This window comes from Bipolaris oryzae (genome assembly GCF_000523455.1).
Source record: "Bipolaris oryzae ATCC 44560 unplaced genomic scaffold scaffold_25, whole genome shotgun sequence".
NCBI lineage: Eukaryota > Fungi > Ascomycota > Dothideomycetes > Pleosporales > Pleosporaceae > Bipolaris > Bipolaris oryzae.
The window spans coordinates 224,495-251,670 of record NW_006911301.1 but is presented as its reverse complement, the minus strand read 5'-3'; the positions used below and the strand labels follow the sequence as shown (position 1 = coordinate 251,670).

At 49.0% G+C, this 27,176-nt stretch overlaps 12 protein-coding genes across 12 annotated transcripts; 6 read left to right on the top strand and 6 right to left on the bottom strand.

Moving 5' to 3' along the window:
- Nucleotides 1-3,388: 3,388 nt before the first annotated feature.
- COCMIDRAFT_44502 (uncharacterized protein) lies at nt 3,389-4,432 on the bottom strand (the record flags this gene model as incomplete). The annotated part of the gene is made up of 1 exon (XM_007687042.1): nt 3,389-4,432. A coding segment is annotated over one exon (1,044 nt), but the record flags the coding sequence as incomplete, so codon positions are not given.
- A 30-nt stretch (nt 4,433-4,462) lies between these two features.
- Nucleotides 4,463-4,774, top strand: COCMIDRAFT_87827 (uncharacterized protein; the record flags this gene model as incomplete). The annotated part of the gene is made up of 1 exon (XM_007687095.1): nt 4,463-4,774. The coding sequence occupies one exon, from the start codon at nt 4,463-4,465 to the stop codon at nt 4,772-4,774; it is 312 nt and encodes a 103-aa protein (XP_007685285.1).
- A 527-nt stretch (nt 4,775-5,301) lies between these two features.
- COCMIDRAFT_87838 (uncharacterized protein) lies at nt 5,302-5,718 on the top strand (the record flags this gene model as incomplete). Its single annotated transcript, XM_007687094.1, has 1 exon — nt 5,302-5,718. The coding sequence occupies one exon, from the start codon at nt 5,302-5,304 to the stop codon at nt 5,716-5,718; it is 417 nt and encodes a 138-aa protein (XP_007685284.1).
- Nucleotides 5,719-6,082: 364 nt separating this feature from the next.
- On the bottom strand, nt 6,083-6,340 carry COCMIDRAFT_87907 (uncharacterized protein; the record flags this gene model as incomplete). The annotated part of the gene is made up of 1 exon (XM_007687093.1): nt 6,083-6,340. A coding segment is annotated over one exon (258 nt), but the record flags the coding sequence as incomplete, so codon positions are not given.
- Nucleotides 6,341-7,908: 1,568 nt separating this feature from the next.
- COCMIDRAFT_87808 (uncharacterized protein) lies at nt 7,909-8,975 on the top strand (the record flags this gene model as incomplete). The annotated part of the gene is made up of 2 exons (XM_007687092.1): nt 7,909-8,196; nt 8,250-8,975. 2 exons carry the CDS (start codon nt 7,909-7,911, stop codon nt 8,973-8,975), a joined length of 1,014 nt encoding a protein of 337 aa, XP_007685282.1.
- Nucleotides 8,976-9,245: 270 nt separating this feature from the next.
- On the top strand, nt 9,246-10,761 carry COCMIDRAFT_2894 (uncharacterized protein; the record flags this gene model as incomplete). The annotated part of the gene is made up of 2 exons (XM_007687020.1): nt 9,246-9,426; nt 9,515-10,761. 2 exons carry the CDS (start codon nt 9,246-9,248, stop codon nt 10,759-10,761), a joined length of 1,428 nt encoding a protein of 475 aa, XP_007685210.1.
- A 181-nt stretch (nt 10,762-10,942) lies between these two features.
- On the bottom strand, nt 10,943-12,586 carry COCMIDRAFT_87925 (uncharacterized protein; the record flags this gene model as incomplete). The annotated part of the gene is made up of 1 exon (XM_007687091.1): nt 10,943-12,586. The coding sequence occupies one exon, from the start codon at nt 12,584-12,586 to the stop codon at nt 10,943-10,945; it is 1,644 nt and encodes a 547-aa protein (XP_007685281.1).
- Nucleotides 12,587-12,892: 306 nt separating this feature from the next.
- On the top strand, nt 12,893-14,182 carry COCMIDRAFT_87908 (uncharacterized protein; the record flags this gene model as incomplete). The annotated part of the gene is made up of 1 exon (XM_007687090.1): nt 12,893-14,182. The coding sequence occupies one exon, from the start codon at nt 12,893-12,895 to the stop codon at nt 14,180-14,182; it is 1,290 nt and encodes a 429-aa protein (XP_007685280.1).
- A 131-nt stretch (nt 14,183-14,313) lies between these two features.
- COCMIDRAFT_87991 (uncharacterized protein) lies at nt 14,314-16,139 on the bottom strand (the record flags this gene model as incomplete). The annotated part of the gene is made up of 4 exons (XM_007687089.1): nt 14,314-14,642; nt 14,828-15,838; nt 15,888-16,006; nt 16,066-16,139. 4 exons carry the CDS (start codon nt 16,137-16,139, stop codon nt 14,314-14,316), a joined length of 1,533 nt encoding a protein of 510 aa, XP_007685279.1.
- A 414-nt stretch (nt 16,140-16,553) lies between these two features.
- On the bottom strand, nt 16,554-17,853 carry COCMIDRAFT_34325 (carbohydrate esterase family 9 protein; the record flags this gene model as incomplete). The annotated part of the gene is made up of 2 exons (XM_007687041.1): nt 16,554-17,462; nt 17,521-17,853. 2 exons carry the CDS (start codon nt 17,851-17,853, stop codon nt 16,554-16,556), a joined length of 1,242 nt encoding a protein of 413 aa, XP_007685231.1.
- Nucleotides 17,854-18,603: 750 nt separating this feature from the next.
- COCMIDRAFT_2889 (uncharacterized protein) lies at nt 18,604-22,620 on the top strand (the record flags this gene model as incomplete). The annotated part of the gene is made up of 6 exons (XM_007687019.1): nt 18,604-18,960; nt 19,015-19,389; nt 19,446-20,106; nt 20,160-21,149; nt 21,215-22,555; nt 22,610-22,620. 6 exons carry the CDS (start codon nt 18,604-18,606, stop codon nt 22,618-22,620), a joined length of 3,735 nt encoding a protein of 1,244 aa, XP_007685209.1.
- A 3,593-nt stretch (nt 22,621-26,213) lies between these two features.
- COCMIDRAFT_2888 (uncharacterized protein) lies at nt 26,214-26,452 on the bottom strand (the record flags this gene model as incomplete). The annotated part of the gene is made up of 2 exons (XM_007687018.1): nt 26,214-26,234; nt 26,285-26,452. 2 exons carry the CDS (start codon nt 26,450-26,452, stop codon nt 26,214-26,216), a joined length of 189 nt encoding a protein of 62 aa, XP_007685208.1.
- Nucleotides 26,453-27,176: the final 724 nt, after the last annotated feature.

The window sequence follows — 27,176 nt, the reverse complement described above, 5'->3', positions numbered from 1 at the left end:
GGTGAAACACGTTAACTATTATAAAATCTTATCTATTAAAAAGCTAGTCTTATTAAAGTTATAAATATGATTATTTATAATTCTTTACTTTAATATTAATATTTTAATTAGATTAAACTACTACTATAAAGCTACTAGATCTTTATAAATAGTCTACTAGTAATAATAAGAATAGCTCTAGTATATTTAAAATTTAAAAGTATACTTAATAAACTTATTAATCTAGTTTTTTTAATAGAGTTCCTTCTATACTTATATAATAGCTTATAAGTTATAACTTAAATAATAAATTTATAGATTTAAATTTTTATCTAAACTTCTTAAGAATATACTTAACTATAGCTTTGTTTTTTAGCTTATTAAGCTACTTTAAGTTCGTTTTATAGGTATATTAGGGGCGCTTTCTAGTATATTAGTCTTAAAGAGTAGTTTAAGGTATATTATAGATAGAGGTAGCACGTCTTTAGCTTTAAATATATTTTAATTAGATATTAAAAAGAGTAATTTAAAGATATTATTTATAATATAAAGTTGAAGAGACGTATTATTAAGTTATTATATATTATAGTATGAATATTAATGCGTTAAAGTAAAGTAGCCAACTCGCTTAGTTAGCCGACTCGCTTATAAAACACGCTAGTTAAAATAGATAGTACTTATAATAGTAATAGTTCCAAGTAGTAATTTAGTATAGTATAATAAATTATTAAAGATAATAAAAGCATATAATATTATCTGAAAGTAAGCGTGTTAGTGGAGCGTAGACTAATTACTTAGGTATGCCGCTTATATATAAAATACGTTAGAGAAAAATATTCTAATTTATATAAAACCTAATCTCTATATTTATTAAACTTATAGTATTTTATCTAGATAGAGTTAGAGATAAAGATTATTAAGAGATAGATAAATATAGAGATACAGATTACTAAGAGTTAAATAGAGATAGAGATTAGGTTACTAAGAGTTAAATAAAGATAGAGGTTAGGTCTTACGTAATTACTACCTAACCTAACTAAATCTAAATCTTAGTAATCTAATCCAAAATCTACCTCTTTCTTTTTACTACTATAAAAAGAATATATAGATATTATTATTACTTTTACTATAGTTAACTTAAATTATATTTTCTTATTACTATGATTTTTTCTATAAAATAGCTATATATTAGTCTAATAAATAGATAAGTATTATTAGATATTCGTTATATCTATAACTCTTTTCTATAATGAATTACTTTATAACTTACACAACGCTAACCCTTATCTAAATTACCTTAACCTATATTAAACTAGAGAAGTATTAGTGATGTAGACTCTATATAATATTTAGACTTTTATAGTAGAGTGACTACTTTATATTTTTATACCCACTCATTATTAATATATTTTATTTTATTTCTAGCGCGTTAATATATTACTTTACTACTAATCTATCATATAACTATTTAGTATAAAAGCTTACTTTTTATATTCTTAAAATAAATGATTATAAATTCCTTCTTAATAGCTATTAAGATAATAGAGAAATTAAACAATTAAAATTATATATAGAGATTCTAGTTAGGTAGATAGTGTTGTATTGGCTGAACTATTGCACACACTGACTACACACAGTAGCCACTTTACGATTGCGAAGGATCTCTGTTTCGCAAGGATAAATAGTGTAATACGCAACGTCTGGATCGACTTAACTTTAGATCCTGATCGTATACTGAAGACACTAGCTATAGTGAGTGAATGCAGGGTGGCAGGTAATCGCGCAATCTTGGTGACAACTTGAGCTCAAGGCCCCTGTCAGAATTCATTTGCCTTCCGGGTGCCGTTGTTTGCCTAATTGGGCGCTCAGGTGCGCTCTCTGTCAGTAGGCTTACATACACTAGTCTAAGGCTTAGGTTATCTGCACAGGCGCCTTTCGGGAAACAACACTACATACGGCCAGGTCTAGATAATGGGGGAATGTTCATCTGAACACAAAATGTTGTTCTGCTGCACGACTTCCTCCATAACAACGCCATTAAGGCAACGCCGTCCTTGACGAACTAAGTCGCACCTACGCCTTGACGTGATTTTTTGCCGCTAAGATGTCGGAAGAAAGTGCCAACAGATCACCTTAAGCATACCGTTGCAAATGCTAGTAAGTCAAGCTGTCATTCTTCTTAACACCGTATCTGAACGTTATGGTGTGAGCTTCGGTCATCGAAGCTCACAATCCTCCGGACAAGTACAAGGCGCGCAGGTTGTCGTAGACAATCCATTCATACGTGGTATCTGAAGTTCCCCTGCGCACCTGTACTGACTACTTGCTTAGATGTGGGGAAGTGAGTTTTACTATGACACTGTCTTCGCATCTGGTAGACAACACAGTCATGCAATGTAACTGCTCCATCTGTGTTGTCCATGGCCATCTCTTGGTTTACCCGAATCGCTCCGATGTTGTCTTCCATGGAGATTCGAAGAACCAAGTGCATAAGTATCAGTTCCACATCAAGAAGAAAGACCACTGGTTCCGCCGCCAGTGTGGCACAAGCTTGTTGATCGATTTTAACAGTATATATGAGAATTATGATGTAATGGCGGTCAACGTGAGTGAAGCATGATCGAGACTGGGCTTAGTAGTGAGCTGAACATATAGGCTCGGACGATTGAAAATGTTGACATTGGTACCCTGACGCTTGAATATGGGAATGGTAAAGAGCTTTGATCAGTTCGCTTCGGCTTATTTGGTTAGCTGAAACGAGCGTATATTGAGTGTGAACCAAGTTCATCAACAATATACTCCTCAGTTTCTTATACCCCTTCTCCTCCGCGAATTCATACACCATGTCTCCCAAAAGTGAGATTTCCGCCACATTTAGTCATATCCCATCACGTTCATTACCTATCAAGGTACATTATACACTCTGAATTGATTAGATTAATTGTGCCTTAGTCTAGCATCGTTGAAGTTACAATATTGTGACGACCTGCTTCTCTAGGCCATGGAATAGGTAGTCTTCGGCTTGACTGACTTCATCAAGATCAGCTAAACCCACCCTCCGAAAGTGATTTTCTGTCGCTGTTCTGTGCAGTAAGAGGCAATGCGACCACGCGTGCGTCTTACCGAAACCAGGTGAGACTTCTAGGAAGCTGACTTCGAGGGGCAAATCTTCATCATTCCGATCGAGAAACCCTCTTCTTCTGAGTCGTCCGTGTTTAGTTTCCAACCACGCTGTATACTCGTCTTCTCTTGCGACCAGTCTTCCACTGCGCAACCTACCTCGAAGGCATATGCTACTACCGGGGCACACCCTGCCGTATGGGTCCCGACCACCAAGTTTTATGTCTGTACTCACTACCTCCAGCTCGTTGATGCCCCAATCTGTACGGAAATTGATTCCGCCAATTCTTGATGCCCAGGACCATGATGGGGCGCAGTAAACTTGGTTACAGCTTTTTTTCGACATGTGAGAGGGTTTGTACCATGACATTGATTGAGGTATCTGGTCTAGCCAAAATCCTGCTACATAGGTGCCGCCGAATCGTTGTGCAAAAGTCCTTGCAAGTCCGCTGAGGGCAGGAAGCCTGTCTGTTTCGTAGATCAAGGAGCATCGGGAATACTCCACGACTACATTGTGCCACAAGTTTGTCGGCGATGTTTTGCCCCAAGTTTCATCTGGTTTGTAGGAGAGATCAGAAAAGGTCCGGAAAGCATCATTGTCCTGCCTGTTCATATTTGCAAACTTGTCCCGACGTCGAATACTCGACTCAGATTGGATTAAGCTGTTGCACTCCCAATAGGTCTCGTCTTGGCCGAATATTAACTTCCTCTTTGACATCAGTCGCTCTTGAAAGACCCAGCCACGACCAAACAGTGGACCACTGACTACGATATCCTCATAGCCTGCGAGGTTTCTTCCAGCAAAAACACTAAACTTCGTGGACCAACTTGTATCAGTGTATGGTAAAGCTACTATCTCCTTGACTGTGGCACGATCTCGAAAGAACCCGCCCTGGCTGTCTGACGCAGAGGCGGCCATGATAGTTAATAAAGCGCCATTATAGATATCTGCCATCTTAGCAGACTCAATCTCCCAGTCGTCTGGGTCGTCTTGGGTGATGCACAGAGAGTCAATCCAAACATAGCCGATGCGTAACTCACGTGCGATCTGTATAGCGTCTTGGAACGTTCTGGGGAGTTTATCCCAAGCGATCGACGTGCGGAATAGCTCAGACATCTTGGCAGTAGCAAGCAAGCTGTTCATGCCGCCCCAACGATAGCTGACTGCTAGATACCTTGCATTAGAATCCAAGTTGTCCACAATTCTGATCTGCTCCGACCCATCTGCAGTACCTACTGCCAAAAGCCTAGACGGATGGGTAGCAGCTCTACTCGAACCGTGGTCATGGTTGCGAAGGCAGTCGTTCAACCAATGCCTTGCTTGATCAAGATTCGAAGCGGCCTTGATGCATCTGCCCGAGACATGTTTGGCCATGGCGGGTACGCTGCCTGTGTCAACAATCAGCCCCCGTCTTTTCCAATTATACACTGGAACAATTCCTCACATTCAGTGGTAAAAATAGCCAATCTAAGACACAGTCGGCTCTCACGCTCGACTGTCAGTCTTTCGATACCGTCGGCTGGGCGAGAACCACTCTCACTCCTATGTCTCTTATTGTGGATGATGAAGTCTCCTGTGCCAGACTTCAGCCCAGGATCGGAGGCTATCATCTCGCAGAATGCACAACTCGAGCTGTTCCTCTCCACCGAATCTCGGGGTCTCGAGATAGAGTAGTCCTCCACCTCACAAAGCTGCCTAATCTCGTGCCCCAGGCTGCTGCAGTCATCGCAGAGGTGGTCTGCACTCGACAGAAAGGGGTCGCATGTGTCGGGCAGTGTGGTAAATGACATTTGCGTTGCCATCTAGAATGTGATAACTAAATGTTTCGTTTGAGCAGAAACAGACCGTCTGACTGCACTTAAAATCAAAGTATATAGGCAACACTGGCGACCTACAGTGCGGGGAACGCAGGTCAGACCAGTGAAACCATAACAGCACATGTTTGGCCTTGAAGGACGTAAGAGGCTGAGTGTATGCTGCATCTAAGCAACCATCTTGTCGCTAACATGCAAGACTGAGTGTTCTTCAGGTGAGAGGTTGCGTGTGGCTTAGGCTAAACGTCGTCTCTGATAAGCCACCACCAATAGCCCGTGGGACCCGCGCCCGCCTCGACGTCTTGACCCCGCAATCAGCATTCACCCCACGATGCAGCGTCAAGTCCTCATACCACCCAACAAACTCACCTCACATCTTCGCCCAACATGATAACAGGCATCCACCACATCAATCTCGTGGTACCGCCCTCGACCCTCCACCTCGCCAACGAATTCTACTCTCAAACCCTCGGCCTCACACCACGCCCCGTACCCCATCTCCAGCGTGAAACACTCGCATGGTTCGATATCGGCACCTCAGGCCAGCAAGTGCACGTAGCGGTTGGCAAGCCCGAGGACTTTGCTCACCACTCCTCACGCCATCCCTGTTTCCGGGTTGGCAGCGTAGAAGCGCTGAACGAACTACAAACGAGGGTATGGGAGCATTTTGAGAGGAAAGGCGAGAGCGCGCCATTAATGGCTGACAAGCCTGGTGCGAAGAACAGTGGGACGGAGGGCATTGAGTACCCGACGAGGTTCTTTGCACGAGACTTTGTGGGGAATAGGTTAGAGTTTAGTGTGTGAGAGGTAGCTTTTGTGAAAGCAAAGGTTAGATGATGATATTCGTTGCAACGCCAGAACAATGCTAAACCCCCGCTCATGCCTTTCTCTTACCTGACTACCAGGGGAACACAACGTCGTCTCTTCCATCTCAAGCCAACACCATAGCAGCGACCACTCTAGCAACAGCCACCGCACACTGCATCTGCACCCCAACGCCTTGCCACTACTATTCGCATTCAACGTGACAAACGCCACCGGAAAATTACACGTTGACCTATCATTATCTAGATCCCTCCGGCCATACATACTATCCCTCTACTCCCCATTCAGACAGCTAAACTCCATCTGCGCAAGGCAACTCCTAACAATATCAAAGTATATGTTCTTACAGACAGGACTTTATCTCCTTATACGGGGTGGGCCAGATCATGACTTCAATAAGCAGATTCCTACTGCGAGCAAAGGCCGCGCAGTCCTTGAAATCAGGTATTATGTCGGGAAGGGAGCCGTTAGCAAAATGTGTCTTCGTCTTTCGCGGGCCGAGCGACGAGTTATTTACTGTCTTATCGTCGCAGCGCAGTATAAGTACTATATACAGCCACGATCTATACACTTTTACATGATCATTGCACATATAGACGAGTAAGCATTATCATCTTAGAACAGTCTTATCAGTACTTTACACCACCCACTTAACATAGTTGTTATAGTATATATACTCTTAGATAATAATATTTCTTATTAGATTTATATTTTATATTTTGATTAGGTGATAAGTAGTTTAAACTAGATAAGTGGACTACAAAGAAAGATATCAAGCAGTAGGAGAGTAAATAGGTAGCGACCTTCGTAACTTCAACAAATTATAATAAATTGTTTAAGATTCTAGAATAGATAAGACTTAGCATGATTTGTAGGTCTAATATAAGTTTATAGTATTATATATTATATTCCCAAACGATATAACTAATGTATATAAAATTATATAACTCTCTAAGAGAATTTATATTAAAGTAGCAAGTATAACTCTTATATAAAGATGTTTTTATCTTACTTCTAGCGCTAGTACTATTAGAGTTAAATAAAAAAAGCTACATTACTAAGTTAAAGAGCTTTTAGAGAGATTCAAAGTCAGCGAAGAAATACTAACTTCAGACTAGTATTAGCAAAGATGATATAATTCCTACGTACCATCAACTATTTACCACGCTATTAAATTAAAATTCTTAAGATTATATATTGAATAAATTAAATATAATATAATCTATCAAAAGTTTAGTTGTTAGTAAGTCTACTAATATATAAATATTGTCCTCGAATAGACGCTAGATTGAAAATACTTTATAAGAGTATATCTTTAGTGTATCTCTTTATATATACAACCGATAATGCCTTATAAATAGTACTTTATATTAGGTCTTATGCCTATAATACTGCTTTCTATTAATTGCTTATATAAATTAAGAATCCTAGATAGGCTAAAATTTCTATTCTACTATCTTAAATACCACTATATATTAGGATTTCTTGCGAGTTATTAAGAAGAGAACATGATTCCCTATCTAAAATAGCTAATTAGTTTTCTACATTGTTAACTTCGGGGTCCTATTTTGATACAGAGGTTGCAAAGACACCGAAGCTACGTGCACAAGGCTCACCGTGACTTGTTTCGCTTACGGTGGGTAAGGTGCTCGGTCATTTTAGTACGGACTTGCGGGTGATAGTCGGTGGCATAGCAGCGACGTCGGCGACGTGGGGGCTGTCTAGTCAGCCCCTAGTACCACGATGCGCACCCACAACACAGACATTATACAATGCAGCCCGCTGTAGAACAGCCGCCCAACCTATGTCTGTATCCGCATCAAATTGCCCTGCAATATGGAGATTGTAGTCAGGGTCTACGCTATACAGCTTGTGAGTTTCTCCTGCCGAGCGCTGCCGGTCCGCCTTCAGGAGGCGGTTCATTATCGTAAAAGCCACATGCCGGTTTATTCCCCATTTGGCGCGATGTAGTCGCCGACTACAAGAACAGTGGCCTATTGCGATGGGCACGCAAAGTGTCAGAAATGTAAGATGAGCATGTACATACAAGTAGCACATTGCTCTCGGCTGTGTTCCCCTGAGTTCATTTTGTCGAATTCCAGATTGTAAGGAGATACCAACGAGAGTGTACGCCAAGCCAAGGAAGTGTGGATGCGAAAGACAAAAAGGATGTTCACGCCGGTTGAGACGACTGTTGGAGCGTTGCTGCTACATCAAGCAACCAGCAATCTTCTCTACCAGAATGGAAACATATTGGGAGTGAGCGGGTACCTGCGCCAGCTTCTTTCAGCGCCTACCAAGGAGCAGGCTGCTTTTTTCACTGGCATGGCAGCTAGCTATGTTCCTTTGAAAGCTCTAGGGCCACAGTTAATGACTGTTTATCCCGTGGTGCAGTTGGGCCCCAAGGCTGCTATGGCGACAGCTGCAGTGGGCGCGTTGATCGGGTGGGGAACGAAGGTGATCGGTCTTTGTCTCGACACACTTTTCAAGAAACTGACATTGCTGATTAGATGGCCAACGGCTGTACTTCTGGACACATGCTTTGTGGTCTTTCTAGGTTGAGCGGACGTTCTGCAACTGCGGTTGCCTTATTCTTCCCTACTGCCATGATCACTCACCATCTGGCCAACCCGACACTCTCCACTTCAGTATGTGCAAGCGATGTGCCGTGCTACACGCCTATATACCCATCGTCGGAGGAGGCCGTATCTCTTTTGGTGCTAGCAGGGTCCATTATCATGGCGGCACGAACGATACCTCATCTCGTTGCTTTGGCCACCGGCTCCGATGATGGCACCAAGCAACAAGCTGATGAATTGCCCAATGCCGCACGCAACACAACGCAATTTTTCTCTGGTCTTTTGTTTGCCCTTGGCCTCCAGATATCACAGATGGCACAACCGGCAAAAGTTTCCGCATTCCTATCTTTTCCGGTCTTGCAACACTGGGATCCATCCCTTGCCTTGGTCATGATATTCGGGGTGCTACCGAACCTGATTGAAAATCAGGTCAGAGACTTCAAGAAGCCGCCGTCATTTGCCGAACGATTCGCGTTGCCGACGAAAACAGTTCAGGATATTGATAAGAGGTTTCTAATGGGTGCTGTCGCATTTGGTATTGGGTGGGGTCTATCAGGCGTCTGTCCAGGGCCAGCTGTGATCAGGGCTTTCTACCAGCCCATCTGGGGTCTCCTGTGGATTGGCGGGTTCTGGCTTGGTGGCAAAGTGAATGTCTGATGAGCATTGCATCTCGGGGCAATAGCAAGCAAAACCTGTATGTAATTTATAATAACGATCAAGAAGAACACGACTGTTGTATTCGTACTCCGCGTGGTGATCGTGAAGTGACAGTCATACAGGATAGCGCGTGTATGTGCTTCAGCCCTATGCAAGTACAGTAGTATATGGTGTGGGTCTCAAAACCATCAGCCCCGCCACGGCATCCCACCTGCACCACCCTCGCGCCTCGCCCACGACTTTTGCAGTCACGCAAGCAGTGAGAAAACGATGGAAGACGACCGGGCAGCAACCAACCTTGGTCCAGATGTGGATCAAGGCATAGCGGAGGAGTCACTGTCTGTGCCAAAACAACCAAAACGTCGCTTTGTGGGCAGAAAGACGGCAGAAAAGACAAGCGGGCAGCCAGTGGATCCCAACGCCAACATTGAGGACTCAAGCGCGATACAAGGTGTGAGGAGCCCGCACGCACCCGGCGTTGACCTAAATCTTAGGGAAAATATTACAAAATCAAAATATAGAGGCTGACATTGTATTAGTTGCCCAGCCTCGACGAACTGCTCGTGCTCTAAACGCCATACCCGACGATATCATTCACGACAACGAGATCAACGATGCCATTGCGCTATTGCCACCAAATTACAACTTTGAAATCCACAAATGTATACACCGAATACGAACATCGGGGGCCAAGTCGATTGCCCTGCAATTTCCCGAGGGGCTGCTGCTGTTTGCAACTACCATATCCGATATCCTCACGCGCTTTTGTCCAGGCACAAGCACATTGATCATGGGCGATGTCACGTACGGGGCTTGTTGCATAGACGACTACACAGCACGCGCGCTCGGATGCGACCTTCTGATACACTATGCGCATAGCTGCCTGATACCGGTCGCTGTGACCAAGATTGCGACGCTGTACATCTTCGTCTCCATCACCATCGATACCCAGCACCTGATCAACACGATTACCGACAACTTTGCTGTGGGCAAGACAATTGCACTAGTCGGAACCATCCAGTTCAACGCAACCATCCACGGTATTGTGCCTATACTGCAGAAGGAGGGATACAACCCGTTTGTGCCGCAAATTGCACCCTTGTCCAAGGGGGAAATCCTTGGATGCACATCGCCTTCCATGGCCATGAAGGCAGGGGAGCTCGACGGCAGAGGCAGGGAACAGCAAGTGCCGGACCTGATACTATACCTCGGCGACGGACGGTTCCACCTCGAAAGCGCCATGATTGCCAACCCCCAATTACCAGCATACCGATATGATCCATACTCACGACGGCTGACGCATGAAGTTTACGAGCACGAGTCTCTGTACAGTCTCCGGCGCAGCGCCATCGTGACGGCTCGGAAAGCGCGCACTTGGGGCATTATCTTGGGTTCGCTAGGCCGACAAGGCAACCCGCACACATTGACATTGATTGAAAACGAGCTATCCAAGCAGAATGTCAAATGCGTTAGTCTACTCATGTCTGAAATCTTCCCTGGAAAGCTGGCCATGATGGGCGACGTGGAGGCGTGGGTGCAGATTGCATGTCCTAGACTCAGTATCGATTGGGGGTATGCTTTTCCTAGACCGTTGCTGAGCCCGTACGAGGCGCTTGTAGCTCTAAGAGTAAGAGAAGCGCCGTGGCTGGATGAAGATGGAGGCCAGCGCGCATCAGGAGAGAAAGTGCGGAGAAACCTCTATCCCATGGACTTTTACGCCTCAGAGGGATTAGGGCGCACGACAGCGGAACACGTCAAGGCAGCAGAGGTTGCAATCAAAGCATGAGTTTTTGACATACAGCCATTTGTCTAAGCGAAGGATTTGGAAACCCAAAGAGCGAGGCAAGGCTGAGATGGGCAAGATTTAGAGAAGAAGAAAAAATAGATGAACGCACTACAAAATGGGTATCGTTGAGCATATCTGGTAAACAAGAGACCAAAACTGACCAGATGCTACTGCAAGCTGCTTAATCTATCTCCGGAATCAACTCGTCATCGTCAATCAGATCCGGGTCAACCTTTGTCCCTAGGTCGGCATCTTCCAAAAAGGAGCGCCCTCTGAGAGCTTCGGGCAGATAGTCTTGCTTCACCTTGCCGTCAAGATAGTGTGGGTTGTACTTGTAGCCCTCGCCGTATCCCAAGTCCTTCATCAACCTGGTTGGCGCATTGCGAATATGATGGGGTATGGGCAGTGCAGCGACGCCGGGTTCCTTGAGTGCGTCCATTGCGTTGTTCATGGCACGATAGACACGTGTTGACTTTGGCGCAAGCGACAAGGCAGTCACGGCGTGGGCAAGGTTGATGCGGCACTCTGGCATGCCAATCTTTTCACAGGCAGAGTATGTGGCAGTCGCGAGGGACAACATAGTGTTGTCCGCCAAACCTACGTCTTCCGAGGCAACGACGATGAGGCGGCGAGCAATGTAGCGCGGGTCTTCGCCAGACTCGAGCATGCGGGCCAGGTAATAGAGTGCGGCGTCGGCATCAGAGCCTCGAACGGACTTGTGCAGGGCGGATATGCTGTCGTAGTGCTGGTCGCCGGCGCGATCGTATACGAGCGTCTTTGTGAGGCTCTGTTGGATCTTTTCCTTTGTCATGTTGGGCTGTTTGGCAAGGCTCATGGCGAGGTCGAGGAGGTTGAGGGCCGTTCGGGCGTCACCATCTGAGAAGCTAGCAAACGATTGCAGCATGGGCGTGTCAAGCAAGGGCGAGGTGCATTGCTCGGCCGCCATTGCACGCTCGAGGATGTGGAGCAGATGGCCGTCTGCGAGGTCGTCGAGGGTAAAAGTGCGGCACCTGGACAGCAGGGCGGAGATGATCTTAAAGGACGGGTTCTCAGTAGTGGCGGCGATGAGAGTAATGGTGCCAGACTCGACAGGGCCAAGGAAGGCGTCCTGCTGGGTGCGGGAGAAGCGGTGCAGCTCGTCGCAGAAGACAATGGTCTTGCGGCCCGTCAGCTGCAGGTCACTGAAGGCCTCGGAAAAGATGGAGCGGACTTGTTCGAGCTTTGTGCTTGTGCTGTTGATCTCGACGAAGCGGGCGCCCGACGAGGTTGCAATGAGGCGTGCGATGGTGGTCTTGCCCGTGCCGGGACGGCCCCAGAGGACCATGGAGGGCAGGCGGCCTTCATCTACCATGGCACGCAACACGCCTCCTGGCGCGACAAGCTGCTGACCGTAGACATGATCGAGAGATGTGGGGCGCATGCGCTCAGCCAGCGGCATGGCATCCTCGAGTGCCTTGAGCTTGCGGGCGCGCTTGGGGGCCGACGAGGGTGAGTGGGCGTCGCCATCGGGGTGCAGCCGGTCGGCCGACTGTGTGAAGGAACGTTTGATGCGTAGCGGCGGTGTAGGTGGGCGTTGGAGGCGTTGTACTACCGCAGCGGTAGTTGTTGGTGTTGATGCTGACGTTGAACATGTTGTGCTTGTGCTTGTCGTCGTCGTGGCGGGCGTCGGTGTGGAGCGAATGGCGTGGGTGAAGAAGTTGTGGGCCTTGGACGGGCCCTGGGTGGACGTGGCCGGGTCAATGATAAAGTCCTGGCAGCCGCTGTCAATGTGCTGGTTGATGCGGGCGTCGTGGACGGCGTGGGAGCAGATGGGGCAGTCGACCATGGTCGAATCGAGGCGGCCTGGCTCGTCACGGGTGCACGCGACGGGCGGGTTTTTTTGGGCGGACGCGATATGCGACATCGGCTGCACCTCGGCCCCGACTCTGTGCCTGCCCCTCGATGACGACGGACCGCCCTGAGCACGCAATCCCACCACCGCCCACCACCGACGGCCATGCGAGCAGCAATTGCCAGACGTGCCCTCGACCGAAGCATTCGCAGTCTAGCCACGACCACCACGACCACCATCACCACTGCCCCCATCGCCCCCATCGCCCCCATCATCTCCTCCCCCTCTCCGCGCAGAGCCATGTCGGCCACACCCTGCCGCGCCGACCCCTTCAAACCCGCCACCAGGGTCGCGGGGCAGCGCCAGGACGTCTGGTCCATTGTCAATGAGGCTGCCGCCGCCTCGCCCGTCCAGCCCATTGTCAACATGGGCCAGGGCTTCTTTGGCTACAACCCTCCCACCTTCGTCCTCGACGCCGCCAAAGCCGCCCTTGACCAGGTCGACTGCAACCAGTACTCGCCCACCAAGGGCCGCCCGCGCCTTAAAAAGGCCATTGCCCACGCATACTCGCCCTTCTTCGGCCGCGACCTCAACCCAGACACCGAGGTGACAATCACCACTGGCGCCAATGAGGGCATGCTCAGCGCCTTCATGGCCTTCCTCGAGCAAGGCGACGAGGTCATCGTCTTCGAGCCCTTCTTCGACCAGTACATCAGCAACATCGAGATGCCCGGCGGAAAAGTTGTCTACGTCCCCATGCGCCCACCCAAGGAGGGCGCCACAAAGACCACCTCGGCAGCAGAGTGGACCATTGACATGAACCAGCTCGAGGCCGCCATCACCCCGCGCACCCGCATGATAGTCCTCAACTCTCCTCACAATCCCATTGGCAAGGTTTTTTCCCGCGCAGAGCTGCAAGCAATTGGCGACTTATGCGTCAAGCACAACATCCTCATCCTCTCGGACGAAGTCTATGACCGCTTGTACTACGTCCCCTTCACCCGCATCGCCACCCTTTCTCCCGAAATCGCCAAACTCACCCTTACCGTCGGGTCAGGAGGCAAGAATTTCTACGCCACGGGATGGAGAGTAGGATGGCTCATCGGTCCCGAGCATCTCATCAAGTACGTCAGTGCCGCCCATACTCGCATCTGCTACAGCAGTGTCTCCCCCTTGCAAGAAGCCACGGCTGTTGGCTTCGAGCAGGCCGATGCTCACAACTTCTGGGACGATTCCAAGAAGGAGATGAAGGCCAAAATGGACAAGTTCACCGCCGTCTTTGACGAGCTCAACCTGCCCTACTCAGACCCCGAGGGCGGCTACTTTGTCCTTGTCAACATGTCAAAAGTCAAACTACCCCAAGACTACCAATTTCCACCACACGTCGCAGAACGCCCTAGGGACTTTCAGCTCAGTTGGTTTCTCATCAAGGAGGTGGGTGTCGCCGCCATCCCCCCGACCGAATTCTTTACTCCGGAAAATGCCTATATTGTGGAGGACTGGTTGCGTTTCGCAGTCTGCAAAAATGACGATGTTCTCGAGAGGGCCATGGAGCGTCTGAGGAGCCTTAAAAAATACATTCACGAATGAGCAAATGCATCAAAATACCACGAACAACATCTGCCACGACATCGTGGCCAGTCATAATTGCATTCGCCCGGTGGTGTTCCATGTTCTACTCGTGTCTTTCGTGATCATTTCGTCGTACTATAGACTGTCCCTCAATCATCATCCGTATACGTCTCCCTGTCCTGGAAAACCAAAAATTCGCCTCCTTCCTGACCCATCACCTTCTCCCACACGCTCTTGACGTTGTCGAGGATCCCGTCATCGAAAGCAAGCTCCACGGGCGGCGGCGGGAAGCAAAGTATCTTCTCTGACTCACAGGGGCGGACATTGGATCCAGACGACGGCTGCTGTTGGTACTTGGCTGACCAGAGTACCCTAGGTGCCGGTGTGATGTCCAAGGTAGAGAGAAGTGAATCAACTGCCTGATCGAGCAAAGCAAAGCCCTTTGACCCCCCTAGAGATACTAGAGCATAAAGTACACCTAGTTGACAGTCAGCCGTATAATGGCCACGATGATCCGCACATTGTTATGGTAGGTAGAGTGCCGTTGTGTCAGTTTGTCAGAGGTATTGTCTTCAGTGGTATTCAGACAATGTAGATAAGATTTGAAAGTTTGTTCATCATAGAAGCAAATAGAGAGAGAAGGAGGAAGGGGAAGACACTTACACTGGCCAGTAGGACATTCGCCCGTGTCGCTGGAATGCACATAGACATGAACGGGTGGAAGCTCTTCAGCTTCCGAACCCGCCATCAACGAGCCAGATGGAAAAACAACCACAGCCGTCGCCGGTGTTGGTGCCTCTTCCGCAATTGGAGGGAACAGGCTCAGCAACGAAGACGAGACAATGCTGATCGATCTGCAGCACGTAGCCTCGGCATTGGTTGAGGTGCTTCCTCCTACAACCCACTGTGCAACAATCTCTTCGCCATCTTTCAGACGAAGTCTGGTGCCCTTGCTGTCAACCTCCGCAGCACCCTCCATGGGTGGAGCAACGCCTTTTCCAAGCACGTAAACTCCACCTCCAACCGCACATGCTCGACAGGACACCTGACTGATTTCCGACAAACCGCCCCATTTCGGCACAACAGCCCCGAAGCCAGGTCCAAACACACCAATTGATCGCAGATGCCTCGCAATTCGCGGCAGGGCAGTCTCCGTCATCGTCTGGGACGAGTGCGTTGTTGATAGCGTGAGGGCCATTAATGGCGCCTGCAAATTTGCTGGAATCTTGAATTGTTCCCTAAGAAACACCGCAAATGGCTGCTGTCCGAACTCTTCCCAGACGTCGGTCTGCTCTTCGTAATCGCCAATAAAACGCAAGAATTTCATCAACGCGCGCTTCGCCTTAAAGTCCAATTGGTGGTCCTGGAAGACATCTTCGCGACCGTTTGGAACCTTCAACAGTCTTCCATGTGAAGATGTGGTTTCTGGAGCTACAGAACCTTCGCTCTGTGCGCCTCTAGAGTACACCCACCAGCTGCCGACAGCAAGAAACTCAAGCTGACGATAGACCCTTGACGAGACGAGGTATCCCAGAAGAGAGGAGCGAGCATACACTATCTGGGAACTCAAACATAGGTTATATGCTCTTGAAACCGAAAGATTTGGAGCTAAGTTGTCCGGGCTGGGTTCGGGCTTGGTGATTGTGATATGGGAGAAGGGAGCATCTGTTGGTGCTTTGGAGATTTAGCGACAGCGTGCTTTAGTGATGGCTTTCATCCTTACCTTGCTTCAACCGCTGCGCCCAGTCCTCAGCTTCCTGTAAACTAAAGGCAGCTTCGGTACCGCCGTAAAAGTCATCTTCGTCGACATGGAGAATCTTCTTGTCCGAGCGTGACAAAGCTCTTCAAGTGCTGCGTCAGTCAGATAGCAACCCCCTAGCGCTACGAGACAAGGCACATACAGAGCAAGAAGAGACTGCTGTAGGCCGGTGCCTACAATAAGCACGTCCCATTCGGTCTTGTCAAGAGTTTCCATGGCAGAGGTACAGGGAAAGTTGAGGACTTGCAAGGACTTGTTAGCGCCACGTTAGCGCGCATGACTAAGCGACGCGTGCGCACAAAATCTGCAAACGGCAGCTTATGGGCCTTCTTTCACCAACGCGCACGCCGAGGGCATCTCAGCTTCATGGATGGCCTGCCCGCAAGGCACCCAGATCTTCACTGACTTGGACATATGCGCGTGAGATCAACCTGTCGTCCGGTATCTACTGCTTTGGATTTTACCTGAATTAGCGGCTCGAATGTGGCGATACAAGCAACTGTCAACGAACTATGCGGAAGTCTTAGTTGAACAAGGTGTCAAATATACTGCCGCTCGCGTGTCCTATCTACTTTCCATCAGCTTTGTCCTCATGCGCCAGGGCAATATGCTATGCCCACGATGAATAGATCAGCTCCTCGCCTCGCCATCCTCTTCGTGAGCACTTAGGGCTTCTTCCCTATCCCACACTTTGTGTCCAGCCACCCACGTCTGAAGCACTTCGCCTTTCTCACTCAACACGGTCAAGTCAGCTCTCCTACCTTCTTGCAGTATGCCCCTCCCACCTTTCCCGTCTATGCCCATAAAGGCCGCCACATTCTCAGTGACTGTGCCCACCGCTTCAGCAATGCCACACCCAGACCAATCCATCAGGTTTCTCACACTCTGCTGGAGTGGGATGCACCCTCCAATCAGGGTGTCGGTTCCGGCTATCGTAGCCCGTGTGCCACTCTTGACCTGTTCAAAGGGGATCTGTGAGTGGCCAGGGTAGGTTCCATCCTTGAGAGAAGCAAGCTCAATACTGTCAGTAATGACAATCGAACGCTTGGGGCTCGAACGGTGAAGTAGAGATACTGTGTTGGGATGGAGATGCTCCCCATCTGCGATGATTGTGTACCATGGAGGTGCAACCTTTGCTGTTTCTGGCAGGGAGACTAGCCCGGCCAGACCTGGGGCTCTGGATGCCCAGCTCGGCATGGCATTCAGCGTATGAGTCAGTCCGCTTGCCCCTGCACCGAGTCCAGCTAGGCCTTGTTCGTAGGTCGCAGTGGAATGGCCCATTGCGACTCTGATACCCTGGGACGTTAACGATTTGATGAGGGCTGCCGAATCGGGTAACTCTGGAGCGATTGTGACGAGTCTAACCGCAGATTGAAGATGTGCAGATCCGTAGACAGTCGCTGGAGGGACGGCACAAGGGTGAAAGAGAGAGCTGTTATGTGCGCCTTTCTTGGAAGGGTGTAGATAGGGCCCTTCTGTGTGGGCACCCAGAAGCGAAGCTGATGAGGCTATGTCTCGCGGGGTGAGCGATGGGAGAATCTGCCAACATGCAAGTCAGTTTGTCGGTATGCAACCCAGACGTGGACACGAGACGTGCCTTTTGAAACTCGTCAGCCTGTATGGTAGGTAGTGTTGCCCAGAATCCAGTCACGCCCTGTGTTGCATAGTACCTCGCCAGATGGTCAATCTTGTTGTCATAGCTTGTTTTGTCTTCAAAATGCGTGAAGTGGAAGCCATTGGCACCATTTGTGTGCAGCTCTAGAAAGCCTGGGGCGATGATGGCATCTTCCAAGTCGATTGCCTCGCCACCAATGTAGCCTTCCCTCCTGAGGATAAGCCCCGTCTCGTCAGAGATGACAAGGTGGTCTTCGACGAGCTTGCCATTGAGAATGTAGCGGCAATTCGTGAAGAGAGTGAACCAGCCCGACATATCCTGGTGCGTGCCCAATGTCGTGTATCCGCACACACGTAGACTAGTATGGCAGAAACTCGGTGCGGGTGGCTCGTATGTCCAAATCAAACAATGGTACGTACAGTAGTCAGAGAGTCGAGTCAAGTCGTCTCAAGCCGGGGGAGAGGGAGGAGTTGGCCGGGGGTTGGCCGGCCCCGCGGAGTGCTGATTGGCCAAGTAAGGTGATGCGCGTCGACGTCATCGGAACATGGTAGCACCAAGGTAGGAGGAGAAGTACGAGGATCATGATGCGCCGACGACAATGTGAATGCCCGCACCCGCATTCTCGTTTCTAGCTTGTGTGCGTGTGTGTGTGTACTGTGTTGTACATACCACACATACATTATGCATGCGCCCACAGGTATGGATGGTGCACAGCCAAGTGCCAGCAATACAGCCACAGTGGACATGCTGCCCCCTTCTGGTCGCGCCACAAACAGAAGCCAAGGCTACACAATGGGCGCGTCGTGTGCTTCTGGTAACCGGGCTGCACCTTCTCCAGGAGCAAGTGGTGCCTGCCTACTACGTCATGAACATGCCTGCCAGCCTTCCGCCCCGCGCGCGCCTGGTCATTGATCTGATGATTCCCTGCTTTCAATCCTTCAGCCGGACATGGCCGCTAGCCGCATGCTCGACCTCTGCTCGATATATGCCCATTGACCCTTGCAACCCTCACGCATGTCCCTCTTGTAGACCTGGGCCGTCACTCATAGGGACTCCGATTTGACAATGGAGTCGCAGTACCAGCAGCAGCAGCAGCAACAACAACAACAGCAGCAGCAGCATGCCCCGGGCGGCCACTACTCGGGGCACAACCCCATCCCCACCGTCAAGCAATTCGTCGAAAACTTAGACAAGGACAAGAGAGCCCGTGACAAAAGAATCGACCAAGAGGCTACCCAGAAGCAGGGGCCGCCCGCAACAGAGAGCAAACTACCAGAGAAACAGCTCAAGGGCACCGAGAAGCGAGTCACAGATCCAACCACTGGCAGGGAAGTTATCATCGCCGACGTCAGCAAGGACATGATCAACGAGGTTGAAAACCCCCATATCGTCGTCCCCAATGCGAACCTGAACAAGGAGACGGTAGGGAACAAACACACCTTATTTTCCCCCAACTTCTCAACTGACAACATTCAGCCCATCAAGACAAGTCCCTCGCAATCGCTCCAGGACTACAAGCACAACCAGGATGTCACTGCACCCCCAGACCCAGTTGCCCAAGGAACCACAACCGACGTGCCCATCCACGGCGAAAAGACAAACGTCCTCTTTCACCCTACACCCTCAGTCAGTTATGAGCCAATGTTCAAGGCCCTTGAGGCCCGCGCCAATGTCCTCTGCGCAGGAATACTCGTAGGAACGGTTGTGGTCGGCAAGATCTTTGGTGGCGCGCTAAAAGGCCTTGTTCCTCTAGCCGTGTGCTTAGCATCGGCTGTCTATCTTTGGATGAAGGAAGTCATCCGCAGTGGAAGAGAGGTAGAGTGGGACAGCGAGCAAGTCCGTGGCCAAATGGTAGGTTCCCTTGGAAATGATGCCTGCTTAGCATTTACTAATCACCGACCACCTAGGCATCACTGAACTTGCTTCCAGAGTCAGTCGAATGGATGAACACGTTTCTCAGTATTGCCTGGGGTCTTATCAACCCTGAAATGTTTTCGGGTGTTGCCGACATGCTGGAGGATGTCATGCAAGCTTCGGTTCCCGGAGTTATTGAAAATGTTCGTGTTGCTGAAATCAACCAAGGCAGCAACCCACTGCGCATCCTGAGCTTGCGAGCACTGCCAGACTCACACATGGGTGATATGAAGGCATCCATTCACGAAGAGAACAAAAGGAAGAAAGACCCACAAGAGGCAGCAGCAGATGAAGAAGGTGGCGATTACTACAACTTAGAGGTCTCGTTTGCATATCACGCCAGTCCCAGCGGCAAGCGAGTTTCTGACAGGGCCCGCAACATGCATATGCAGCTGGTCTTTTACTTGGGTATTAAGGGCCTCTTTGGTGTTCCTCTACCTATATTTGTCGAGTTGCAGGGCCTCGTTGGCACAGTGCGCTTACGCTTAAACATGACACCCGAGCCTCCATTCCTCAAAACCCTGACGTTCACGTTGATGGGTACGCCGCAAGTGACGGCAGGCTGTATCCCCATGATAGAGAAGGGAGTCAACATTCTGAACCTTCCGTTGATCAGCAACTTTGTCAACTACGCCATCAAAGCGGCAGCAAGTAGTATGTACATTTCCGCAACGCATGGCTCATCTGAAAGATGCTAACAAAGGCAGTGTATGTCGCCCCCAAATCCATGTCCATTGATATGCGCGCCATTCTTCAAGGCGACTCCGTTCAGAAGGACACTGAGGCGCTTGGTGTTCTGTGGATTCGCATTCATCGTGCCGTCGGTTTGAGCAAGCAAGACCGACGCGGATCAAAGCATGGCGGCAGCGATCCATACATTACGATTGCCTTCTCCAAATATGGCAAGCCAATGTACTGCACTCGGGTCATCACAGACGACCTCAACCCCATATGGGAGGAAACGGCGGCCATTCTTGTTGGCCCTGAACTGATCAAAGCGAACGAAAACTTGAGTGTTGAGCTCTGGGATTCCGACCGGCACACTGCCGACGATATTGTTGGAAAGGTGGAGATCTCTATGCAGAAAATGATTCAGCATCCTGGTAAAATGTACCCGCAAACTTCCAAGTTGGCAGGCATGGAGCCTGGTAGCGACATGCCGGGAGAGTTGCACTGGGAAATTGGTTATTTCAGCAAGCCTAAGTTTAGGAAAGAGTTGCGGACGGATGGTAAGAATAAGGCTCTTCCCGATGAGCTGAGGGACGACCCTGCGCTGCAGGACGATAAGGGTGTAATCAACTCCGAAACTGACGATGCTGTTATGCACACTCCGCCTGATCCGCTGTGGCCCAGCGGTATATGCAGCGTAGTCGTACAGCAGATTGTCAACCTCGAACTAGAGAACGTAAAGGGAAGTTCCAATCCCAAAGGCCGTGAGTATGAGCCTGCGAAGCCATATGGAGAGGGCAAAAAGGAGACTGGTGAAGACCTTCCTAGCAGCTACTGTACAATTCTCTTCAATGATGAGTTGGTATATCGGACACGTACTAAAGCAGTCACGTCTCAGCCAATCTTCAACGCGGGAACCGAACGGTTTGTGCGTGACTGGCGATCAGCTATCATCACTGTCACTGTGAGAGACCAGCGGCACAGAGAACATGACCCTATCCTTGGCGTAGTCCCATTGAAGTTGTCGGGTACGTACCTTTCCATTTCATAAAGCGATGAGAGACCGTCTTCGGGATTACTTACACCATTCCAGATATCCTTGAGACATCTTCCCAAGTCACACGGTGGTACCCTCTTGACGGAGGCATCGGGTTTGGTCGCATACGTATCGCACTTCTATTTCGCAGCATTGAGACTCGTCTGCCTCCTCAGATGCTTGGCTGGGATGTCGGTACTTTTGAGTTTCGATCTCAACGTATACTGGCTGTAGGCTATGCCCATCCTCCGAAACTTCGCATGCGAACTGGTGGCAGTACTGGCAAGATCAACCGCACTGCTGCCCACAAGCTTGAGGAGGGCGATGGATATTATTGGGATCTCGAAGAGGAGAACAGGAAACATGCTGTTCGACTGCCCGTCAAGCATCGGTACAGGTCACCAGTCGTCTTCGAGTTCCATATTGCCAATCATCGTAAGCCAGATGCCTACGCAGTAATCTGGCTTCAACATTTCATCGACAACGAGGATGTCGATATCAATATCCCAATCTGGAAGACATCAGCTCCCGCTCGACTCACACAAAATTACATAACCGAAGAAAACTGCCAAAAAGAACCAGGCCTTGAGGACCTTCAAGAGGTTGGGCGTCTGCAGTTTCGTGGTCGTTTCAAGGCAGGAATGGACAAGGCTCACGCTGCATTTGTGACGGATAATGACACCCGTGAAACATATGAGACCTGGGAAGCTTGTGTCACAGAAGGTGTGCGAACCCATATTGTCGAGAAGGAGCTGCCAGACCGTGTAAGGGAACTACATGAGCAATCATTGACATCGGGTCGTGATATTCTCAAGAATGCGAGCGAGGAGGAAAAGCGTAGGTGGCTCGCGAAGGATGGGCAGGACTGGTCAGGCGCTTTTGGCGACAACCCTAAAGCATACATGAACACCAGACGGCAGAAGAGACGTGAGCCTGGCGTTGAGGAACCACTACATGATCGTCACCATCCATCAGACAATGAAGCAAATGACGATTCTGACGATGACTATTGCGAGGATTCATCTTCGTCAGACATCGGCGTACAAGATGCTGATGCTGTCGGCGATGCAACAGGATTCAACGGTGGGAAAGACAGTAAATCAAATGGGAAAATCAAGTCAACGAGGACAGATTTATCGCCTACAGATGATCATCTACCACGACAGTCACAGTCAACGGCGCGAACGAGCAGCACTGTCGAGACGGACGATACAACATCGAGTAAGGATCACAATCAACAAAATAAACGGGCAGAAGAGCGCAAGCATCGAGGACTGATGCAATGGAAGCCGGCACGGAATGCAAAGTTCGCAAAGGACGAAGCTAAAATTGGGCTGGCTAAACTAAAGAAGAAGGTTACTGGGGGGCTGGACGGAAGACAGCCCGGCGTTGAGACTGGTAAGTGTTCGATGATGAACTTTCATATCATATTTTCTTACTAACATGCTCAAGAAACCGGGTAGAGCGCGATGCTTTGTGAAGCGACAAAGAAGAGCGTAGCAAGTGAACCATATCCCCTTCTGTTGGGCGCTTTATCCATCGTACGAAAATATTTGCGCTGAGGGAAATGGTACATGAATCTAGTGGGCAATAGCGTAATGAATTATGCACGTCTTTCATACTGAAAAACAGTTTGCAGAGCGATCTACGTAGTATTGGTAATATTGAACAACCATGTCGTCATTATAATTGGCTCTGCACTGTACAAGTATTGAGACATCTCAGGCAATTTATACAATTTATAAGATCAAAACGAACTGAGGTAGTGGGGAGCTAGGATCTCTGACCAGACTGATAGCAAGTGCGAGGTTCTCGGCATAGTAGGCGCATTTATGGTACTATGACAGTGAATGGGACAGGTCACAACGACTGTCCCGGTTCGCCCTGCTATATTTGGGTGAGACGCCTTCAGATCCATAGTTGCGGGGCTAGAATGGCTAATTGTCCAAAGATGTGGGCGAAGCACCAAGGATCATAATGGGGGTATATCTGTCCAATACGTGTACGTTTCTTGATCAACAGAGTGCTTTCACGCGTTTGCCTTTCTAGCTTGATGTTGGCCTCAAAAAGAAGCCACAGACCACTATTCCAAACTAGTTTAGAGCTTGCGACTGATATTTTGTTCACCTGAATTTTGGCCCTAATTCCAAGAGAGCGGTCGTTTTCAAGGCAACGGTGGTCATTCTCGCCTCACCAGCTACGCGCCGGCGCTTGTTGCGGCACGGGAGTCTCTAGCTCCTAAGCCACGACCACTAACCATTCAGATGTCGGGAAATGATTTGGCTGGGCAGCCGGCGTTGGTCGACTGAATCGGGACCAGGTTTTGCTGTGCCGCTCGAGATGGGCGCTTAGAGAAGCATGACGGGGAATGAACTTGCGCCGTACAAGTAGGCTTCATTCTGTGTGCCTTTGGCCATTGGGAAGTGAGACATACGAGGCTCTTCTCCATCTGTTAATTTGTCCAATGTCTGTCGCTGTAGATAGTGCTGATGATTTTGGGGCTTGGGTGTGGGACGGGTTGCACACACGCTTGCGGACGAAGCACTTTCAGTTCACGTCGAGGTTACATCAAAGAGACCGATGATTAGACGCCTGGGGTGGTTGCGATTGCTCTTGCGCGTCCAAGGCATGATGGGATCCTGGAAGTTGCTATCACTGGGTAGCTGCACCACCCCGTAGTAAGCTTGGCGATGCATTGTCGGGGAGATATTACGGCTTAAACTATTGAGATGGTAGCTGTTATAGCCCCCCGAGCGACAAAGATACTTATGGGTGTCGTGATAGGGTGACATTACCGTGTTGGCTGTGAAGGAATTATGTCGAAAGGTCTGGCTAACCTGCATATGCATGCCCAAATGTTGGGAGCAAGTGATTGATGTCTTGCATCTGCATGCATCCAAGGTTGATCACATGCTCTCCATACACTCCATACACGTAATGAGCTTAGCCCGTCAGTCTGGTTGCTCGTACTTGTGCGGCATCGAGCAGTTTTCTTGGACTCAAAACACTTGAAAAGAAATCCTTGAAGCCTTTTTGGTTGGTACTTGATGGTCCGCATTCAGGCTCTCAAGTTAATGTCCGAATAACTAAGTGGCAAGTTTGAGTATTACTGTGATGATTATCAACTTATATGCCGACGGCACGGTCGGATGAGGCGTTTGGGCTGTATGTGTCTGTGTGTGTGGAAGGCTCAGTGCGGTCGCAGAAAGGGCTTACGGCATGGAAGCGTGAGCAAGGTCCCTACCTCATTTTGTCCAGCCGGGGCCAGATAGCATATGATCCAACTCTAATTGCGCCCCTTTGTCTTTGAGCACATGCTTTCGTTGCGAGTATAGCATCCAATATAGCCTGAATAGATGAAGTTGGGCCCTAGATCGATTATTGAAAACGACCAAGCTAGCAGTTTGAACATTTGAATGTCAGGGGGGAAAATGTATTGAACGGCTGTCCTGCGGTGAGAATCTTCGTTTGATGGCACAAGGTCTTAAAGAAAAAACAGCTTTTCCAGATCATCTGCCCAAGCAAAGCTCTGGTCGCTTTTTTGTGCTCATTCAACCGTGAGTGGCATCTACCCGGGACTAGGCCAAGAATTTTCATGGATAACCCATATAATAGAAGCGGTATAAAGAGATGCTAGAATCCCCGGTGATGGGTCACATTGTAGCCGGAGTGGCGGGGTTGCTGCAACAAGAGCCCGCTACTCTTTGCTTTCATGCACCTTGTCGCCCCCTAGATCGTAGGTGGGGTTCGAGCTTCTCAGTGACTTTTCTCCAGCACCAACATCGGGCCTTTCTATACCATTTTCCTAAAAGGTTCGAAGGAACTACTGGGAACATAGCATTAGACTGTGCCAGTGACTTCCCTGTACTGGGTTTGGGCTGCAGAACGTGGCGAGTCCTTCCGGAGCACCTCAAATGCTGACTGTTATTGGTCACAAGTGTGTAGAACCAACTCATATATGACAAATAACGTATATAGAATTATCCAGATGGTGCTTGACACGTAGCTACGTAAGTATACAGGGTTGGGGGAGGAGCGTCATGTCGCACATAGTAACTCTTCTCAACAACATTTCCCCATCATCTCATTCGACGATTCATTGGTACAATGAAGACCTTCTTGTGAAGTCTGGATATAGCAAAAGCACGTAAAGAGTAGAAGTTTAAAAAGGTAGTCTTTGCTAAGCTTCCAAGTCGGAAGTACTGTACATCTCAGCCATCTCGTGAAATCTATGGGTTGGGGGAATAGTCTGCTCGACCGATAACAATTTGCTACGAGGTTTAAACAGCAGGCTCTCCCTATATGCACATTTATCTGAGAACCTACCTTCCCCTGGGTTGCTCAGTTCTGATTGGAGCAGACACTGATCGATCTATCAATTTCGACCAAATCTAGGAGGGCAGGATGACTGCCTTCACTTGGTCATTACCCCGCGTCATCATCGTCGATCACTAACACCTGACTAGTTTGCGGCTATGGCGTTTACTGATACGAGTTCCAGCTGCAAGCCAACCCCTTGCTACCGCTGGTAATGGCCATACCATCTGCAGTTTCCCAGGACAGACAACTGCATACACGTTCAGCCATGTAGAGTTGGTGGAGCAATGTAGGGTTCGATCCGCTTATCGTATCTTATACCGTGGGCAGATGAGGCGCGGGACAAAAGTAATCATTCTCTTCGTTGGATGATCACTATGTTGACGTCAGTTGCCCCTCCGACAAATAGACTGTTCAATCTCTGAATGCCAGGCGCAAAATAATTACAGTATGTACGCGTGACTCTGTGAAGTTTTGGCTTCAATCCCTAATGATCAGTGCTGGCACTCTTACATTGTATGGGCGAAGCAGATGTGAAAAATCATGATTCTATTATGGCTACTTCAACTAAGATTATTCTTCTCCAGTTCGGAGATGATTACCAAGTACAAATGTTATTCCTCCATGAATACCCAATATGGGTGTTAATATAAGACCCCAAAAAACAACAGCAGAGTTTCTCATCCGGACCAAAAACACCCTTTAGGGTTTGGCGTAACGGTACTGAATGAAATAGGGTTCAACGCTGGCGTGGTGCGCACTAGTTCAGCTGTTAGCATAGTCTTGAACGGTGTAGACTGATAGACTGACCAAGCAATGAGCGCATAGCTGGTCATTTTGATCAATGAAGTTGTAGTTCTTAGGGTGTCCTTCCTGTTGCCAGTTCCGGCAAGGATGTCTGTAATAGCCACCGCCCGTTGCGCCGGTAGGCCTCCCACCAGAAGACGATGATTGTTGCTGATTCTGAGATGAAGACATGATGGTAGTTTTGGAAATGACTTGGATAAATGGGTGAAGGTAATTATCAGAGCCTGTGCGATCTATTTGATGCTTCTGCAGGTATTGAGAGACGACCGTTGGCAGTTGTGTTCTTCATATCGGAGATACTATTCATCACTTTATAGTCTCGCTAGATGCCTTTCTCCCTCAAGTGCTGCCATGCGGTTTCCGCGCCTCAATCAAAGATCACTAGACAGAAAGACGGTGGCTAGGCAAATTCCGCCCCTACCGGGGAACAGTCACATTGCATTGTTGTTCCGGTCCAGGAGTTGGCCGTCAGGCAGTCTTGTGAGGAGATGGAGACGCCACACGGCACAACGAACGCCTCACGACACCGGGGCATCGGAGAGGAAATCCACAACCGTGCCTCCGCCACACTAGCATGCGCATCTTCGGAGCCATTGTGAGAACAGATTCTGTCATTTTGAAACTGACATCGCGCAATTCTCCATCCACTTTCGGTTTTCACTCGGCTCTTCTACCTGGGTACGTATATACTTAGGCCGATTTTCTTCTCACAAGCGCCGCACCAACCGATTGCACCTTCGCAGCATCAACGAACAGCCTGAGGCATCAAGCATCGGCTTGTCCGTCAACGCCTAATACCACAGCATCCAGCTCCAACGTGCCGCTCAATGTCTCACTCTTGGGCCTCACATATGGCCTTCGAACGGCGCAATAGTAGTCGCTATCGAATGCTGGT